Below are 19,287 nucleotides of genomic sequence, written 5' to 3'. Positions count from 1 at the left end.
TGAGCAGCATGTTGAAGTCTCCAACAATTATTTTAGAAAAATCTGTATCTCCTTTCAGTTTTGCCAGAGTTTGCCTCCTGTATTTTGGGGCACCCTGGTTAGGTGCATAGATATTTATGAGTGTTATTCCTTTCCGGTGGACTATCCATTTATCAACACATACTGTCTTTCTACATCTCTTATTACTTTTATGTATTAAAGTCTGTTTTGCCTGACACCAATAGCTACCCCCGCTCCCTTTTGGTTACTATTTGTGTGGAATGTCTTTTCCCAAACTTTCACTTTCAGGCTGTTTGCATCCTTGGGTCTAAGGTGAGTCTCCTGCAGATAGCATATGGATGGCTCATGTTTTCTTATCCATTCTGCCAGTCTATGTCTTTTGATTGGGGAGTTTAATCCATTAACATTCAATGTTATTACCCAAAAGGCACTACTTCAACTATTTTATCCTTTGGCTTTCATATGTCATATCTTATTTTTGCCCATCTTTTTTACCCTTTCTGATACTCTTCAAATCTACATTCTCCTCCAAGCCTCTCTTTTGTCTTTTCTTTTATGGCTGTAGAACTCCCTTTCATGTTTCCTGCTGGATTCTTGTTTATGAACACTCTTAGTTTCTGTTTATCTGTGACTATTTTAAACTCACCATCATATTTGGAGGACAGTTTTGCCCGATAAAGAATTCTTTGCTGGCAGTTTTTCTCTTTCAGTACTGTAATTATATCATACTACTGCCTTCTTGCCCCCACGATTTCGGAAGAGAAATTCATACTATGTCTTACTGGACACTACTTGTATGTGATGTTTCACTTCTCCCTTGCTGCTTTCAGAATTTTCTCTTTCTCTTTGACATTTGGCATCCCAAATATCATGTGTCTTGGGGTGAGTCCTTTTGGATTTATTCTAATTGGAGTGTGCTGTGCTTCCTGGACACATATTTATGTCTTTCATGAGAGTTGGGAAGTTTTTGGCCATTATTCCCTCAAATACACTTTCTCTCCCTTTCCCTTTTCTTCTCCTTCTGTAACTCTCGTAGTACATATGTTGGTATGTGTCATGCTATCGTTCAACTCCCTGAGCCCCAGCTCAGTTTTTTCCATTCTTTTCTCTCTCTTCAATTTTGGTTGCTCTGTCCTATACATTGCTGATTCTTTCGTCCATGATTTCAAATCTGCTGTCGTATTCCTCTTTTGTATTTTTAATCTCATTTGTGTCTTTCATTCCCATAAACTCTGTTATTTTTCTATCCAAGGTTTCAAATTTTTCTTTGTGGGGAGTGGATGCAGCTCAAGTGGTCGAGCACCTGCTTCACATGTATGAGGTCCTGGGTTTGATCCTCCAGTACTTCCTAAAAAAAAATAAAAATAAAAAAATGGAAAAAAGAACAACTCTCCTCCGGGAGCAGATGTAGCTCAGTGGTTGAGCACCTGCTTTCCATATACAAGGTCCTGGGTTTAATCCCCAGTACCTCCTAAAAATTTTTTTTTCTTCGTGCTTTCCCAGAGTTTTCTTAATGTCTTTTATTGCTTTAGCCATGTTGTCCTTCAACTCCATTACTTGATTTAGGAGATCTGTATGAATATCATTGATTAACTGATGTCCTGTGTCTCATCTGGTGCTTTGATATGTTCCTTTGCCTAAGTCAGATCTTCCTTTTCATTGTAATTTCTTTTGCCAATATCTAGGCACCTAATTATGATGCAGAGTTTACCCTGATGTTCCGTTTCTCTCTCTCATAGAGATTTACTTTAAGTTTCTTTGTGCTACCATTGTTCTTTGATTCTTGGTTCAACTTATTTTTGATACTTAGGATTGACCCTGCCCAAACCAGGGTCAAGGACCTAGAAATGGGGTGTAAGCCAGTTTCAAAGGGCCTTGGAGAGGGGCAGTAAAGGCACCAGATTTCCTCTTTTATTTATTTCTTACTGTTTGTCCCTTCTTTGCATGCACATTTCTGGTCTGCCAGCAGGTGGCGCTCTTTGGCGGACCTAGGATCAGGCCTCAGCTGCTGGGGGGGAATGCAGTCACTGTAACCCCACTGGGTGGGCAGTGCAGACGCAAGAGCCTCAGGGCAGGCCAAGTTTTGCAAACAAACTTTCTCAGAAGCTGTTTTCCTGCCTTGGCCAGCTGTACTCTCCTTCCCTCTGAGTGCTCAGCAACCAGCCCAGGGAAGTAGAGAGGGTGTGTGAGAAGGCAAATTATCTAGCTCCCTGCCTGCTCTCAGGGCAAACAATGTCAAGGTCTCACCCAGCCCAGAGGTGTGCAACCCCTCCAAAGCAGCAGACCAGGTTCACTGGCCACAATCCGAATTTGCCGTAGGCTGTGTCCCTACCTCTCCCCTTTCTTAGGGAGGAGGACCCCAACAACTCCCTCACTCGATAGCTGCCTGCCAGGGGACAGGGGACTAGTGCTGTTTTATCTGAAGGTGGAGGGATGGGTGCTAGCAATTGCTACTGCAGCTTTACTCACTGGAATTTTCCAGCTAGCTGAGACTCCTTTCCTTCACCCTTCCCTCTTCTCAGTGGTGTCTGGCCTTCCCCTGGTGTTCTAAGCCATAGAACAGTTCCAGACAGTTTCTGCCTATACTCTGGCTATTTTTCTGGCAAAGAAGTGAGACTGCTACCTCTCTAATCCTCCATGCAAGTAATTTCTTTAGGTTACATACCTAGGAGAGGAATTGCTGGGTCCTGGAATATGTACTTATTCAACCATACTCAAAGTGGACCAGTTGTTTTCCAAGGTGATTCTATCAATTTACCCTCCCACTGGCAATGAAATGAGTATTTCCCTTTCCACATCATCACCAACATTTGGTATTGTCAATCTTTTAAATTTTAACCATTATAGTGAAGATGAAACAGTATTTCACTTTGGATTTAATTTGCCTTTCCCTGCTTTCCCTGATTACTTGTGAAGTTACACATCTTTTGAATTTCCCCCATCATAAATCATAAATTACCTGTCCATATCCTTCACTCATTTTTCTTTTGGGCAGTGTGTGTTTTTCTTTACTTGTAGGAGTTCTTTCTATTATCTTGGCTATAATCCTTTGTCTGTTATGTTCACTGCAAATACCTCATCCTGGTTGTGAATTTTTCTTTCCATTTTGTCATTTTTCATGAGACATTTAAAAACTTTTAACATAATTGGGCAAATGTATCAGCTTTTTTGGTTATGATTTCTTTTTGTGTTGTTTTTAAGAAGTCATTTCCTACACCCGCATGAAAATCGAGTTTTGTTTTTCACATTTGAGTCTTTGATCTACCTGGAATAGATTGTTTGTGTATAGTGTGAAGTGGGATATAATCTTTTTTCCATATGGATAGCCATATGATTATTTATAAAAAGGCTGCAATTAGAAAATATGTTTTTAAAAGAAATACATAGCCCCAAAAGAAACAAACCTTCATATTATAAGAACTTAGTTTTAAAAAAGGAATCATCCTAATTAAAGCGAAAGGAATCAGTTATTCAATAACTACATTTGTCCATCCAAGCACACAAAAAAATCTATTTAGATACTGGAATCACGTAATACACCAAAATAAACTCCAGAGGGAGTTAAATACAAAAGAATTCATTTTAAAACCAAAAGACTATATTAATAAATACTTATGACTCTTTTGAAGGGAAAGGAAATAGCCATAAAGAAGATTCAAAATATGTAGGAATAAACTTAAGAAATGAGATCTTTATTTTAAAAAATTGAAAATGTTCCTGTGGGGGAAGCAGATGTGGCTCAAGCGATTGGTCTCCCATCTACCATATGGGAAGTCAAAGGTTCAGTTCCTGGGGCCTCCTGGTGAAGGCAAGCTGACCCAAGCAGAGAGCTGGCCCATGCGGAGTGCTGGCCCATGTGGTGAGCTGGCCTAAGCAGACTGCTGGCCTAAGCAGAGTGCTGGCCTGAGCAGAGCGCTGGCCCATGTGGCAAGCTGGGCCAAGCGGAGAGCTGGCGCAGCAAGATGACACAACAAAAAGAGAAGAGAGGAGAGACAAGAGACGCAGCAGACCAGGGAGCTGAGGTAGCGTAAGAGATTGAGCACCTCTCTCCTGCTCTGGAAGGTCCCAGGATTGTTCCCAGTGCTGCCCAAAGAGAAGACAGACAGACAGTAGAACACACAGCAAATGGACAAAGAGAGCACATAACGGGGGGAATAAATCTTAAAAAAATAAAGAAAAAAAAAGAAAATGCTTCTGTGGAATATAAAAGAAAGACTTAATGGGAAAATATACCTTGTTTTTTGGAAAAGAGATTTATTGTCAATATCATTTCTCTTTAAATTAGTATATATATGTATATGTTATCCCAACAAAAATACCAACATGGTTTTTTTAATTAATCAAACTGATTTCAGAGTTCATACTGTAAAAAAAAATGTGCAATAACAACTTAAAGCACCCAGACCAAAGATGAGCAGTAAGGGAGAACTTAGGTCTACTTCACAGGAAGACATTACAAAGGTTTGTGATTGCTGAGATGATTCTGGGCAAACATCTGGAGGGCGAGGAGCTGTCTGAGGAAGGGGGGTCTCACTGTGGAGGTCCTGAGCTGCAGAGTGATGGTGACAACACCCCAATTTTCATCCTTACCGTCCTTTTGTCTGAGGGAGCAGGCGCACATTCTCTCTGTACCTGGGCACCTAGGCAGGCACTCATACTTCTCGGGATTGCAAGATTTGGCCCCAGGGCCTTGCTGCCCAAAGTGAGGGCCGCGGACCAGCGTCAGCCTCACCTGGAAGTTTGTTAGAAATGCAAAAGCTGAGGCCCCGACTCCAGACCTGGAAGCAGAACCTGCATTTTAACATGATCTCCTGGGGATTTTATGCACCCTATAATTTGAGAAGCATTCGACTGGGCCAACCTCCTTGTCAGTGTTTTAAAATTGCCTCTTACCCCCGATTTATTTTAATGGCACTAGGCTTATTTCAAGAGCTTTCTCCTTCACACTCAAGTAAAGAACCGCCAGCCACTTCTGCACCTGCTCATTATTTTTTTTTTTATCTCCTCTCTCTTTTAGGGCACGTGCCCGCTGGTCTGAAATGCCACCCTGACCAGGAGCATCTGATTTACCCTCTGGGTTGCACAGTCCTCATTCAGGCGATAAACACTCACGAACAGAATTTCCTGCACGGTCACGGTAACAACGTCTCCTGTGTGGCCATCTCCAAGAACGGGGATTACATTGCCTCTGGCCAAGTCACATTCATGGGGTTCAAGGTGAATGAACAGAGGATATTCCAAATTTATTTGGAGGGGCCTCCCTAGAAAACCTGCCCCATTTCAGGTTGTGGCTCTGTGCTACCAGGTGCCTCACCCTTCCTTCTTCCTCTCAGCTTCTGTTGCAATGCATCGTCAGCCCACCATGCCGGGGGTGGAAGGAATCTGATGTTTTCACAGCACATGCTGTGACCTGTGGCTGGGACTGCTCACAAACAAGAGTCACCTGCTCGGTCCATTTTATTGCTGCACGTTTGTAAAATATGCCCTAACTTCTAGAAAAAAAAGTGACTAGTACGGATTCATCTCCACTGAGAGGGGTAGCTTTCTCCTCTGATTCTTTTACTAGCCTGTCTTTTAACAGCCTGACCGTGTATTCTTGCCCCCAGGCAGATATCATTCTGTGGGATTACAAGAAAAGGGAGCTGATTGCTCGGCTGTCACTGCACAAGGGCAAAATTGAAGCGCTGGCCTTCTCACCAAATGACTTGTACCTGGTATCACTAGGAGGCCCAGATGATGGGAGGTAATGAACTAAATGCGTTTACTTATTTTCCACCAGGTGTATTTTCAGAGGTAAGCATCAAGTATCCTTTCCCCTCTTATGCTCTGTGTTGGCCAATCTTTATCACAGCTTTGCGTGTTACGTGGAAATTCTGTGAGAAAAATATCATCCAACAGGGGCTTTCAAACCTGGATGCACCTTGAAATCAGCTGGGGAGTTTTAGAAAATTACTGTAAATTACTTGGGGCCCCAGCATCAGAGGGTCTGATTTGATTGGTCTGGGGTATGGCCTGGGCTTTGGGAGTTTTAAAAGCTTCCCAAGTCATTCTAATTTGCAGGCAAATTCAAGAACCATTTCTGAAAAGAAAAAAAAAAAAGAAAAAAAGACATCCTCCCCATCATTGCCATCATAGTTGTCATCATAGACAACAGCTAATTTTTTTTAAATTGAGCACTTCACTCGTGGCAGGTATATGCTGAGCACTTCAATGGTATCTCATTGAAGCCTCCTAGCAGTTCTATGAGGCAGGAGCTGTTGAGGCCACAGGACAATGAGGAACCAAAGTCACAAGGTGGGAAGTAGCAGAGCTGGGGTACAGACCCTGGCAGTGTGACTCCAGAGAAGTGGCATTTTTAACTTGCCTCCCCAAGACATGACCTTTGCCCTTAAGGAACTCAGTAAAAAATGGTAGGCTGATAACACATACAGGTGACTTGAATAGATGTTTCTCCAAAAATAGACACATGGCCAAAAAGTACAAGGAAAGATGCTCACCGTCATTAGCCATTCAAGAAATGGACATCAAAACCACAATGAGATACTATGTCACTACTAGGATGGCTATTTTTTTTTTTAATGGAAAATAAGCATTGGCAAGGATGCAGAAAAATGGAAACACCGTAAATTATTGGTGGGAGTATAAAATGGTGCCACTGCTGTGGAAAACAGTTTGGCAGTTGCTCAAAAAGTTATGCATAGAACTACCATATGACCTGGCAATACCACTCCTTGGAGTATGCCCCCAAAAATTGAAATCGGACTTGTGTGCCAGTGTTCATAGCAGCGTTATTCACAAGAACCAAAAAATGGAAACTATCGCAGTGCCCATGAACAGATGAATGGATAAACAAAATGTGGTATACACACACAATAGGAATATTATTTGGCTATAAAAAGGATTGAAGTTCTTATACATGCTATGTAACATGATGAAGCTTGAAGGCATCATGTTGAGTAAAATAAGCCAGACACACTTATATGAAATATCTAGACTATGCACATTCATAGAGACAAGAAGCAAAGTATAGGTTACCAGGGGCTATGGGTGGGGAGGTAGGTGGGAAAGAAGGAGTTATTGCTTAATGGGTACAGAGTTTCTGTTTGGGGACATGAACAAAGTTTCGGAAATGGATGGTAGTGAGAGTAGCACACATTGTGACTGTAATTAATACTACTGAATGGTATCTTTAACTTTGAGATGCAGAATAAAGGTAACTTAAACTCAAAAAAGAAATGTTAAGTTTTGAGTTGTGTATCTACTACCAAATTAAAAAGATCTTTAAAAAATGTATTTAAAAGCATTATATTAGGAAGAACAAAATACAGTACTTATTCCTATGTAGATGCTAAAGGAACTAGTTTATAGAAGAAGATTGCGAACACCTGTAGCTGGTGTAGGCATTAAGACTTTGGTGTACTTTTACAGGTATTGTCTTGCTTGGGCATCATAGGTTTATTACAAAGGAAATTTACATTTATGTATAGTTATAGATTGACAGTTTTTTCTCCTGGTCCATAGCAAGTCACCAAAATTTTCATAAGTTTCCCTCCTTTAGTAGAGTGATTCCCTCCCCATGTAACCAGTCACACCTTCCCTGGCCCTCCCCATTGGACTGTTTTTGATGAGCAGCGCATCCAGGAACCTTCACTTAGCATTCTTAGCTCAGTTAGAGCAGTTGTTCTCAAACTTGGCTGCACATTGGAATTCCCTGGGGAGCTTAAGAAACACTGATGCCCAGAGAGTCTTGGGGTTTGACCACTAGCCCACCCCCACCCACTGCTACAAGACATCAAGGCTAGACCTTGGGGGAAAGAAATGGCCCCTTAACCAAGATTAATCTGCAAAAGTGGTCATCTCTTCTGCAATTTTTTTATTGTCTTTTTTTTTAAAAGATACATAGATCACAAAAAATGTTACATTAAAAAATAGGAGGTTCCCATATACCCCACATCCCACCCCACCCCCACTGCTCCCACATCAACCTCCTTCATCACTGTGGGACATTCAATGCATTTGGTGAATACATTTTGGAGCACTGCTGCACCACATGGATTATAGCTTACATTGTAGTTTACACTCTCCGCCAGTACATTCAGTGGGTTATGGCAGGATATATAACGTAATGATTTATATATATAATATATATTGTCCTGCAATATCATTTAGGACAACTCCAAGTCCTGAAAATGCCCCCACATCATATCTCTTCTTCACTCTCCCTGCCCTCAGCAACTACCGTGGCCAGTGTCTCCACATCAATGATACAATTTCTTCTATTCTTCTGCAATTTTTAAACTTAATTTTAGGCTATTTAAAATTTGCAGAAAAGTGGGCAGTGTTGTCAAGCTTGAAGAAAGAAAGAAAAAGGAACCTTGCTATCCCAGGGAAATGCAGCATGCTTCTCCCTGAATAATTACTGTGGTGAGGAGGATGGGGTTATGTTGATTGGCTTTGGACAATCTGGGGTCAGCCTGGGGGAGAGGTCCATTCTTTCCAAACCATCTGGCTTCTAAGCAGAGGGAAGGAGCAGAATAGATCCTGGAAACTGTGGTAGATTTTCCTGCAATTTTCATGTGCATATATTTATGTAACTTTTTTGTATTGGTGTCATTATACAGTTCATAATGTAACGTGACCTGTTTTTCTTTAATTAGCTTTACATCAAGTACACCTTCTATGTGTATATATACAAATCTGTAACTTCATCCTTTGCAATGACTGCATAGTATTCCACTGTATGGATGTGCTGGAATTTATTTGACCGACTTTATGTGGATGCCATTTGTTTATTTATCTGTTTCTTTTTATAATAAACTTTATTTTTAAAGAGGTTTTAAATTACAGAAAAGTTACATTGAAAGTATAAGGGAGTCCCATATTACCCCCCCCCCACACACACACACACATCTTCCCCAATTAATGACCTTTTACAGTTGTGTGGTACCTTTGTTATAATTGAATAAATACTGAAGCACTGCTACTAACCTAGGTCTATAGTTTACATTGTGGTTTACACCTAATCCCAATGCCCTAAAAATGCCCTATGTTCCACCTGTTATTCCCTCTCCCTCCCCTCTGAACTTCTGGTAACCGCTATCTTTATAACAACTTTACAAGTTCTTTCATTACTGCAATAACAAATCTACTTCCGTCCATAGTTGCATTGCCCCCTTAAGTTTATTCATTCCTCAACCTTGAGGATTTGGGGATGGTGATGCCTATTGTGGCTCGGATTGAGAGGGGCTCAGCTTGTGGTTGTAGATAGTCTCTGTTTTATGGGGGGTTGGGGTGTCCATCATCATTTTGTTAGTTGTCCTGGGTGAGTCCAATGAACTGGAGAGTAGGTGTTGGCTGCAACTCTTCTGAAGTTCAGGGCTCAACTGGTGTATGAACAGATCAAAGATTTAAGTCTCTGAGACATACATTTAGTGGGTATGGTGCTAAGTATAGGCTCATATAAATGGGGTAGAAGAATCATGTATGGGGAAATTATAAATGAGTCTAACTGTTACATGGGGAATAGGTTATCATATATTTCAGGGTAAGGCCCACTGGCAGGGTACTGATTTCAAGATTGTGTGCCTTACGTGTAGTGTCCAGATGGCTCTAGAGCCCTCAGGAGCACCCCTGTTTGAGGTTTTGTTCACAGGGGCAGTTAGTGAGATCTGCCTCTAAGACATGCACAAGTGTAACCTCTGGAATGACCTCCCAATTCATTTTATAATCTCTTAGCCGTAAAAACTCTTTTGTATTTGATATTTCCCCCTTTTGGACAAGGTCCCTTTCCAAATGAATTGCTGATTGGTGCTTGGTATTAATCTTTCAGTGCCAGGGAGGCTTATCCCTGGGAATCATGTTCCACACCAAGGGGAAGGTAGCACATTTATTTGCCAAATTTGGCTTAGAGAGAAGCCACATTTGAGTAACAAGGGCATTTTCAGGTGGCAACTTTTAGGCAATAGTTATTATTATGCTAAGTTTCAATTTTTACAAGAATAAGGTTCATAGTTTCATGTATTAATATTGAAGGCATGACATATTTGTCTGTTTTCTTTGAATAGGCACTGCCTATGTACTTGAGAGATTCTTGCCCCTCTATTTGAAAACATAGCAGGACTCCCCAGGATGGGGAGTGCCCTTTATTTATTTTTAAATTTTAACTTGTTTTTGAAAAACTGAAGTAATGTATGTCCATGGTTTATAAAGAAACTGTATCATACTGCTTTGCAGAAGGATTCAAAATTTAAAAATGTGTGTCTCCCAATGGCACCCTTCCCAATGGCATATTTCCGCCATGAAGAATTCCAGTCTTCAGAGGAACTTGGTTAAAGCTGTATTGAGATATATTTTACATACTATAAATTTCACCCATTTAGGGAGCAGGTGTAGCTCAGTGGTTAAGCACCGTCTTCCCATGTATAACATCCTGAGTTCAATCCCCTGTGCCACTTTTTAAAAATCACCCATTTAAAGTATACAGCTGAGTGGTTTTTAGTGTATTCCAAGTTGTGCAACCATTACCACACTCAACTTTAGAACATTTACGATACCTCAAAAAGAAACCCCATACATATTAGCAGTCATTCTCCATTCCTGCTCTTCCTCCCCTTCTCCCTCCTCACCCCCCTCCACCCACCACCCACCACCCGGCCCCAGGAAACTACTAATCTACTTTCTGTCTCTGTAGATTTGCCTATCCTGGACATTCACAAGAATGCAATCGTACAATAGGTGGTTTCTTTCACTAAGCGTAACGTTTTCAAGGTTCATCCATGTTGTAGCATATATCAGCTCTTCATTCTTTTCTATTGTCAATCAATATTCCATTGTTTGGGTAGCCAACATTTTCTTTAACCATTCATCAATTGATGATCATTTGGCTTGATTTCACTTTTTTGGCTATTATGACTAATGCTGCTATGAACATTTGTGTATGAGATTTTGTGTGGACCTATGTTTTCATTTATCATGGGGATGAGGCACTTGTTTGTATGTTTTTTTAGGCCAGTAAAAAGAATTTATTGGGAAACGGGGAAAGAACAGAGCTTGCTGAGAAATGGAAGCAAGGACAGAAATATGCACTGAAATTTGGGATGGGCTCCTCTAGGCAGAGAGAATGTGCTCTGCCTTCTGGAGGCCCTTGGTTTTAACAGTCTACCATCTAGTTATCTTTACAACTTTAAAAATAATATTCCTCTCGGATTTTTCACTTTAGATGGTATCTATCAATTTCCCACTATAAAAAAAGAATTTATGGATCTTACACCAACTTCTACCTCCTTGATCCTGGTGCCTTTGGTTGTACCTTGTATGTGATTTTTAATATATATATATATTATATATATATATATATATATATATATATATATATATATATATAAATTTGGCAATATATGTATATTTTTTAGGAGGTCCCAGGGATTGAACCCAGGGCCTCATGCATGTGAAGCACACGCTCAACCACTGAGCTCCACCCACTCCACTGTGATAATATATTTTATGCGTAGAAAAATCAGGAAATATGTGGGCTTGTTTTTACATTAACAAAGTTTGTAACATTTGCATCCGTTCTCTTTAATAAGTGGATTCACATGTTGCACCCAACACCCCCTCCGCGGCTTTTGTTTGGTATTATTATCCAAACACTATTCACTTCAGGACTAAGTTGTACGATTGCACCCACAAAGAAGGAAATGTAACCCTACACCGCTGCCCCTGAAAGCTGCTTCCCCAGCCGCGGCAGCACCTGCACGGCCTGGGGCGTTAGAGAAGTGGCCTCCAGGGCCCCTGCCCAGATCTCCTGGGTCACGAACTCTGGAGGCGGGCCCAGCCTGCGTTTTAACGAGCCCTCTACTACGTGATTCTGATGCGTGTTCAAGTTTGAGAACACTGCCTTATGTCATCCTCTTTATTGCTTTCCTTTTTTTGCTGGAATACGTCCCTAAGAAATTTTTTTACATGGGATAAACAGGTAGTAAATTTTGATGCCTCGCACATCTGAAAACGGCTTCATTTTGGCCTCAGACTCTGTAAAGGCTCACTGGACCCTAGCTTTGTAATCACTGCCCTTCAGAATATTTCGAGTGTCGCCCCATTTGTCTCCTAATAGTCAATCCCTCTGAGATGTCTGGGGGGTCAGTGTAGCTTTTTGTTCTTTTGGAAGGGACCCCTGTGTTGTTTTGCCTTTCTGGAACCACTGCAACACTCATTTCTTATTTTCAAAGCCCATCTTCCCTCTCGTTTTGGCAGCGTGGTGGTGTGGAGTATCGCCAAGAGGGACGCCATCTGCGGCAGCCCGGCCGCCGGCCTCAACGTGGGCAACGCCACCACGGTGGTCTTCTCAAAGTGCAGGGACGAGATGTTTGTCACCGCCGGGAAGTACGTGCCTGCCCCCAGAGTGCTCAGAACGCACAAATCACCGTATGCGCCTGTGCAGGAAACAAGGGAGCTCCCCACGGGGGGCACCGCGTGACTGTGTAGCCCTTACACATCCTCTTCCTTCTGGGACTGGGACAGTTTTTTATAAGAAGGATTTAATTAAGAATTGACTTAATTTAATAGCTAAAATAAGGCTACTCAAATTTTTAATTTATTCAGTGGCCATTTTGTACATTCATTTTATCATTGTATTATCGTATTTTTAAAGAATTTGGCTATTCCACCTTAAGGTGTCATATTAGGCCTATTCCCTTATTGGACATCCACATCTGTACAATCTGAAATGAAGTTTCTCTTTCATTCCTGATATTTGTATTTGCCCTCTTTCGATTTGTTGATGAATTTTTATTAGGGGTTTAAATTTTTATTAAATACTTTCAAAGAACAAAAAAAAAATCCTTTCGCTGAATATATTTTAAATATGGGTATTTGAAAATTCTGGGTTTCCCACCAGAAAGATTCTACTTACCTGCTAAATGCATTTCAGGTTCTTGTTTGTTTGTTATTAATTGGATTATATCCAACCCATGCCCATGGAATAATTTGCAGGCTCACTTACTGGTTGATGTTTCCTACCACCTGCTCTTTTTTTTTTTTTTTTAATTTTTGATGTATGCATTTATTTTAATAATTTTTTGGATTATAAAAGTAGTACATATACATTTTAGGAAAGTAGGAAAATACATGTATCAAGCAAGAAATAACACACTGGGAAACGGACTTTGGCCCAGTGGTTAGGGTGTCCGTCTACCATATGGGAGGTCCGCGGTTCAAACCCCGGGCCTCCTTGACCCGTGTGGAGCTGGCCATGCACAGTGCTGATGCGCGCAAGGAGTGCCGTGCCACGCAAGGGTGTCCCCCGCGTGGGGGAGCCCCACGCGCAAGGAGTGCACCCATGAGGAGAGCCGCCCAGCGTGAAAAGAAAGAGCAGCCTGCCCAGGAATGGCGCCGCCCACACTTCCCGCATCGCTGACGACAACAGAAGCGGACAAAGAAACAAGACGCAGCAAATGGACACCAAGAACAGACAACCGGGGGAGGGGGGGAAAATTAAATAAATAAATAAATCTTTAAAAAAAAAAAGAAATAACACACTAAGCTACAAAACAGCAAAGGCATTTGTTTAGGGTCTTCAAATTGCCATTCAGAAAGCACAGATTCAGATAGCAACCCAAATCGTGACCCATCTTGGCATTTCCAGGCAAAGGCTTTTAAAGAAAAAGATTAGACAAGTTGTTTGTGGTTTGCCCTACCACCCGCTCTTGATGTACGTTCCATGAAATGGTAGTTTGTGGATGAACTGAGTCAGGAAGTTTCCAACATTTCACTTCTGGCCACATGAGATCGTCTCTGATAGGGTCAACTTCAACCAGCCGAAGTTCTCAACAGAGGCCAGCATCTGTCTGCTGGAGGAATTAATTTACAGATTTCCTAATCAGAGCCTTGTAAAGAACTTAAAATGGGGGTCAGACGTGTAAAAGCTTCCTTTTTTATGTCACACCCCACTGTACAACAGTCCAAAGGTAAGAAACCCGAAAATGTAGGATGGAAGTATATGTTGGGTTGAACCATCCTCTCCAGCCCTCATGAAAATGGCATCATGGTCTCCCACCTGCGAAAGACACCAGGAAAGAATGTGCGCTGCTCTCCATCTACACGTCTTCCAGTCCCCACCTTGTGATAGGCAGCATGAAACTTACTGGCCAACAGGAAAGCCAGCCCCCATGGAGCAAATCTGACTAAGACAGCGCCCGATCCCCAAGCAGCCTACCATGTCCTACCCTGGCTTCAGAGCCCACCAGTGACCGTGAAGGTCTTCAGCTCCTTTCTGCTCTGCCGAGTGCTTTGGCTCAGCCTCTGTTTTGTGGGTTTTTTTCTGCCCCTCAGCAGCTGCTTAAGCAGCAGGCATTGACCCATCCTGATGTCTATGGGCAACATTTCTCCAGGAGTCAATATTTGAATTTTATGCCAATTAAAAAAAAGGACAATCTATATTCTAGGTCTGCTTCAACTTCAGATGACACTGATCACTGATAACTGAGAAAAAGTTAACCCTCTAAGTATGATTTCTGCTATCTGTTCATCACAGTCCCAATTTCATGTATAATATTGTCCCCATGAGATGTCCTGCAAATGTCAACATTTCAAATTTTAAGTTTTAGTATCCATATGACATCTACCAGGAAGACAATGGAAAAGCTGAGTATTTTTAAAATTTTGAAAGTATATTCAAAATATATATTGAGTAGTTACTATGTGATAATTCTGGGAACTAAAAAAATTTTTTTCAAAAAATCAGTGTGATTAAATTATTTTTTCAATTAATCTTTTTTTTTTGCCTTAGGATATTAACTGAAGTCTTTGTGACATTGACGGTGATATTTTTATACAATTATTAATTTAGATTAACTCAGCATACAGTGATTAAATATCAACCATATGCCAGTCCCATTGTTAGGTGCTGACTTTGCTTGACTGTTGAGTAGCTTGATCACATTTCCCCTTCCTTGAAGACATAGTCCTCTATGCTAAAGCGCTTTCCTTTCAGACACTTCCTCACAACTCAGTACCTTGAAAGAAACATAAGGAACTCTGAATTACTCTTCAGTTGTTCACGTGCTTATTTGTATGTTTATCTGTCTTCAGCACAGTGGATGGAACATGCACTTCAGAGTCAGAGCTGGGTGTAAATCCCTGCTGTGCTCTTTTTAAGCTACGTGTTTTCTCATTTGCAGAGTGGAGGAATCATAAAACCCACCTCACAGGGTTGTCGTGAGAATTAACTGAAAGTAAAACACTCAGCCATAGCAAGAATGTTTACTTCTCTGCCCTGCAGCTTCTCCTTCAAGAGAACACAGAAAATAGAGTATAAGTGAAGTAGTTATTAAAGAGGTATTATTTGATTGTGAAATTTTTCTTTTCCATAGTGGGACAATTCGCGTATGGGAACTGGATCTCCCGAATAGAAAAATCTGGCCGACAGAGTGCCAGACAGGACAGATGAAAAGAATAGTCATGAGCATTACCGTAAGTATCCTGTGTTATTTTAAATAACTGTTGGTACCAGTTCCTTTTGGCGGTACTGACCAAGCTCGGTATGTAGGTGTGTGTTGGGGTGGGGGGTAAGTGCCCACTGTCTGCTGTCCTTGGTGCTAATAGTGGCAGTGGCCGTGGATGGGGAGGTGATGGTCTGGCCGTCTGGGATGTTGATTGAGGAGGCACAGGTAGGGAGCCCTGGAGGAGCCACCCAGCCGCAGCTCTGGATAGGTCTTGTTGAGCTGGGTCCTGGCCCATTGTCAGCTACCTGAAGCCTGCCTCCCCTGGAGAGAAGCGGCATAGCCAGAGGCACTCAGGGCCCACAGCAAGTCTTGATGCCTCCTATGTTATTTGTGCCACCGGAAATAGTTTCCAACAATGGAGCCCTTTGGCGAAATGCAGTCTCTTTAGTAAGGGGGAATGCTTTTTAATTTGGATTCATATATATAACTCCATTCTCCATTGGATAGTCATTTTATGAATACTGACTTTGGAAAATATGAGATAAAGCAATGTGAAGCCTTCTTGAAGGAGCACACTTTCTTTGTAGGCCTCAAAGAATTCCTATGAGGAATGTGATGAGTTCACAGTAAAAAATAAACAAACACATAAGTGAAAAAAGCAGAACCAACTGACAGAAGAAACAGATCTATATTTATTTGAGACATTGGAATTATTTTCAAACACAGATAAAGCTATGCTTAATACGTATAAATATATGAAAATCTTGAAAATTTCTGCAGGAAACTGTGGAAATGGGTCAGCAGATTTTAAAAGAGTCTAAGAGAACTTTAAGAAATTAAAAGTATAGTAATTACAACTACAAAGGGTGGAAGAGTTTAACAGCATTTGAGAGACAGAGAAACAGAAATCAGTGAACTGGAAGATAGATCAGCAGAAGTTATACAGACTCTAGGTAGAGGTGCTCCTGAGGTTCCATGGAGACACCAGGTCCTACAGTCATGGCAGGTGGCTCTGGAGCTCAGTGCCCTGCCAGTGGGCCCTACTTTGGAATTTGTGCTCCTGAGTTGGACTCAGACGTGACCTCTCTACACATGCCTCTTCTGTCACTTTTACTGAACCTGTGGTTGGCACTGGGTTGGTGTATGCTCAGGGGACTTGACTCTCTGGACTGTCCATGTGCCACCTGGGTCCTGAGCCTCAGCAGAGTTGCAACACCTACTCTCCAGTTCATTGGACTTACCCAGGTCAGCTGAGAGGGAGGTGAGGATGGACAACCACCACACCAGGGAACCAAGAGAGTCTACAACCGCAAGCAGGAGAATCCCATCCATCAACCAGGTAGGATCTAAGCCCCCTCTCAATTTAGAGGTGGAGTGGACATCGCCATCCCAGGGTCCTCAGGATGGAGGAATAAAATATGGATTAGAGTGGACATACTGGTATCCTACTATAGAAATTTTGTGACTCTAGCAATGGAAGAAACTGTATCATTGATGTGGAGACAGTGGCCATGGGAGTTGCTGAGGGCAGGGAGAGGGAAGAGATGTGATATGGGGCCTTTTCAGGACTTGGAGCTGTCCTGAATGATATTGCAGGGACAGAGGCAGAACATTATATATCCTGCCATAACCCACCGAATAGACTGGGGGAGAGTGTAAATTGCAATGTAAACTATAATCCATGCTGTGTAGCAGTGCTCCAAAATGTATACATCAAATGCAATGAATGTGCCACACTGATGAAAGAGGTGTTGATGTGGGAGGAGTGGGAGGGGGTGAGGAGTGGAGTATATGGGAACCTCATATTTTTTAATGCAACATTTTGTGTGATCTATGTATCTTTAAAAAAAAAAATTCCTCATCCAGAAAAAATAAATCAATAAAATAAATAAATACAGAATGCAGTACAGAACAACAAAGGGATAGAAAATGTAAAAAAGCGGTAAAATTATAAAGAGAGAATGCAGGGGGAAAAGAGAAAATAGAGAAAAGAAGGAGAAGGACTAACCTTTTATTGTTCTTAGGACCTCTTTACTCTCTTAAAAATTATTGAGGATTCCAACAAGGTTTTGTTTAAGTAGATTACATCTATTGATATTTACCATATTAGAAATGGAAACTGAGAAAGTCATAAAATATTTATTAACTCATTTAGAAATACCAATAATAAAGCTATTACATATTAACATAACATTTTTAAGAAAAATAACTTGATTTCCTAAACAAAAAGAAAATTTAGTAAGAAGAGCATCATTGTTCTACATTTGTGCAAATCTAATGTCTGACTTAAGACAGCTGGATTCTCATATTTAGTCTGCTGCAATATAACATATCATGTAACCTCTGAAGAACTACACCATGCACTCATGAGAGAATGAAAGTTAAAAAAGCAAATAACATCTTATTGTGAAAATTGTTTGGCCCTCACATATCTATGAAGGGTCTCAGAGACCCCCGGTGGTTCACTTTGTGAACCCCTGGTCTAACATATATCTAATCTGCATTTACGAAGACAAAGAGAGAGGAGGTATGCAGATGCAACATTTGAAAGAATAACTGAGAATTCTCCAGAGCTAATGAAAGATTTCAAACTACAGAATTAGGAAGTTCAGTGAATCCCAAATGTTGGAAAGATAAAAGGAAATGCACATCTAAACATATTTTGGTGAAAAGGCAGAGCACCAAATGTGAAGAATAGATCTTGAAAGTGCCAGAAAAAAAATAAAAGGATAACCGATTACCCACAAAGAAATGACAAGTAGACTGACAACTAAGTTCTCGACAGCATAACAGTGTCTTCAAAGTACTGAGAGGAAAGAACCAGAACTGTATACCCAGCAAAACAAACTACCTTTCAAAATGTGACCAGAATCAAGGCACAGTAAGAACAAAAGCTGACTGAGAGCCAGGAGATCCTTACTGAAGGACCGTTTAAAAGATGAACTTGATGAAGAAGGACGATAATCCCACATGGAAGGTCTGAGATGCAAGGAGGAATATCCAGCAAAGGAAATTGTAATCATGTAAGAAAATCTAAACCCACGATGGCATACAATATTAAAAGTAGATATATTACTATCTAATTTAGGAAGTTAAGAAAACCAAATAGCACTAAAATCCTGGACAAATACAGTATATAAGTCCAAGAGAGGGATGAGAAGAATTAGAGTATTCTAAGATCATTGTATGGTTCAGAAAAAGGTAAAGATATTAGTTTTAGGCTTTAAGACAAATATGCATGTTCAAATATCTATATGAATCACTAAAAGAAGAGTGATAGAGTATATAACTTTCAAACTAATAGAGACAAAAATAATGGAATCGGGAGATGGAGATGTGAAACCTTTAGTCAATCTAAAAGAAGGAAAGAAAATGTGAGACAAATACTACAAAATAAGATAGTAGAACTAAATCGAAGTATATCAGTCATCACATTTATCTGGAACTAAACTTTCCAGAAGAGCCAAAGATTGTCAGACTCAATTGAAAAAAAAAAACACACAACAAAAAACTCTGATTTGAAATCTAGCTGCATGCTTTTCGCAAGGGGCCAAACTTAAAATATATGGACACAGAAAGATTGAAATAAAAAGAATGCCATCCACCCCGTACATGCACACACACATACCTGGCAAATACTACCAGAAAGGGAGGGGGAGAGGAAGGAAGGAAAAGAAAGAAGGAATGAAGGGAGGGAGGGACAGAGAGAGGGAGGAAAGAAGGAAGAAGGCTTATATATTAACATTCAAAACAAATAGACTTCAAATATTTCCTCCAAACCTGTTTGGTCCTGATTTTGCTCTCCCTCAGAGCTGTTCTTACCCATCTTTGAGTCTGAGGAAATAGA

General features: G+C 40.9%; 1 protein-coding gene across 1 annotated transcript in view; it reads left to right on the top strand.

The window, feature by feature from the left end:
* Window positions 1-19,287, top strand: part of CFAP52 (cilia and flagella associated protein 52) — a 59,302-nt gene that overhangs the window by 15,992 nt on the left and 24,023 nt on the right. The window contains exons 2-5 of the mRNA XM_058283487.1: window positions 5,018-5,217; window positions 5,607-5,743; window positions 12,253-12,381; window positions 15,369-15,468. Of these exons, the coding sequence (XP_058139470.1) occupies window positions 5,018-5,217; window positions 5,607-5,743; window positions 12,253-12,381; window positions 15,369-15,468 (566 nt within the window). The remainder of the gene's footprint in view (window positions 1-5,017; window positions 5,218-5,606; window positions 5,744-12,252; window positions 12,382-15,368; window positions 15,469-19,287) is intronic.

This window comes from Dasypus novemcinctus, chromosome 21 (assembly GCF_030445035.2).
Source record: "Dasypus novemcinctus isolate mDasNov1 chromosome 21, mDasNov1.1.hap2, whole genome shotgun sequence".
NCBI classification, from domain to species: Eukaryota; Metazoa; Chordata; class Mammalia; order Cingulata; family Dasypodidae; genus Dasypus; species Dasypus novemcinctus.
This window is presented reverse-complemented; position numbering and strand designations above follow the sequence as displayed.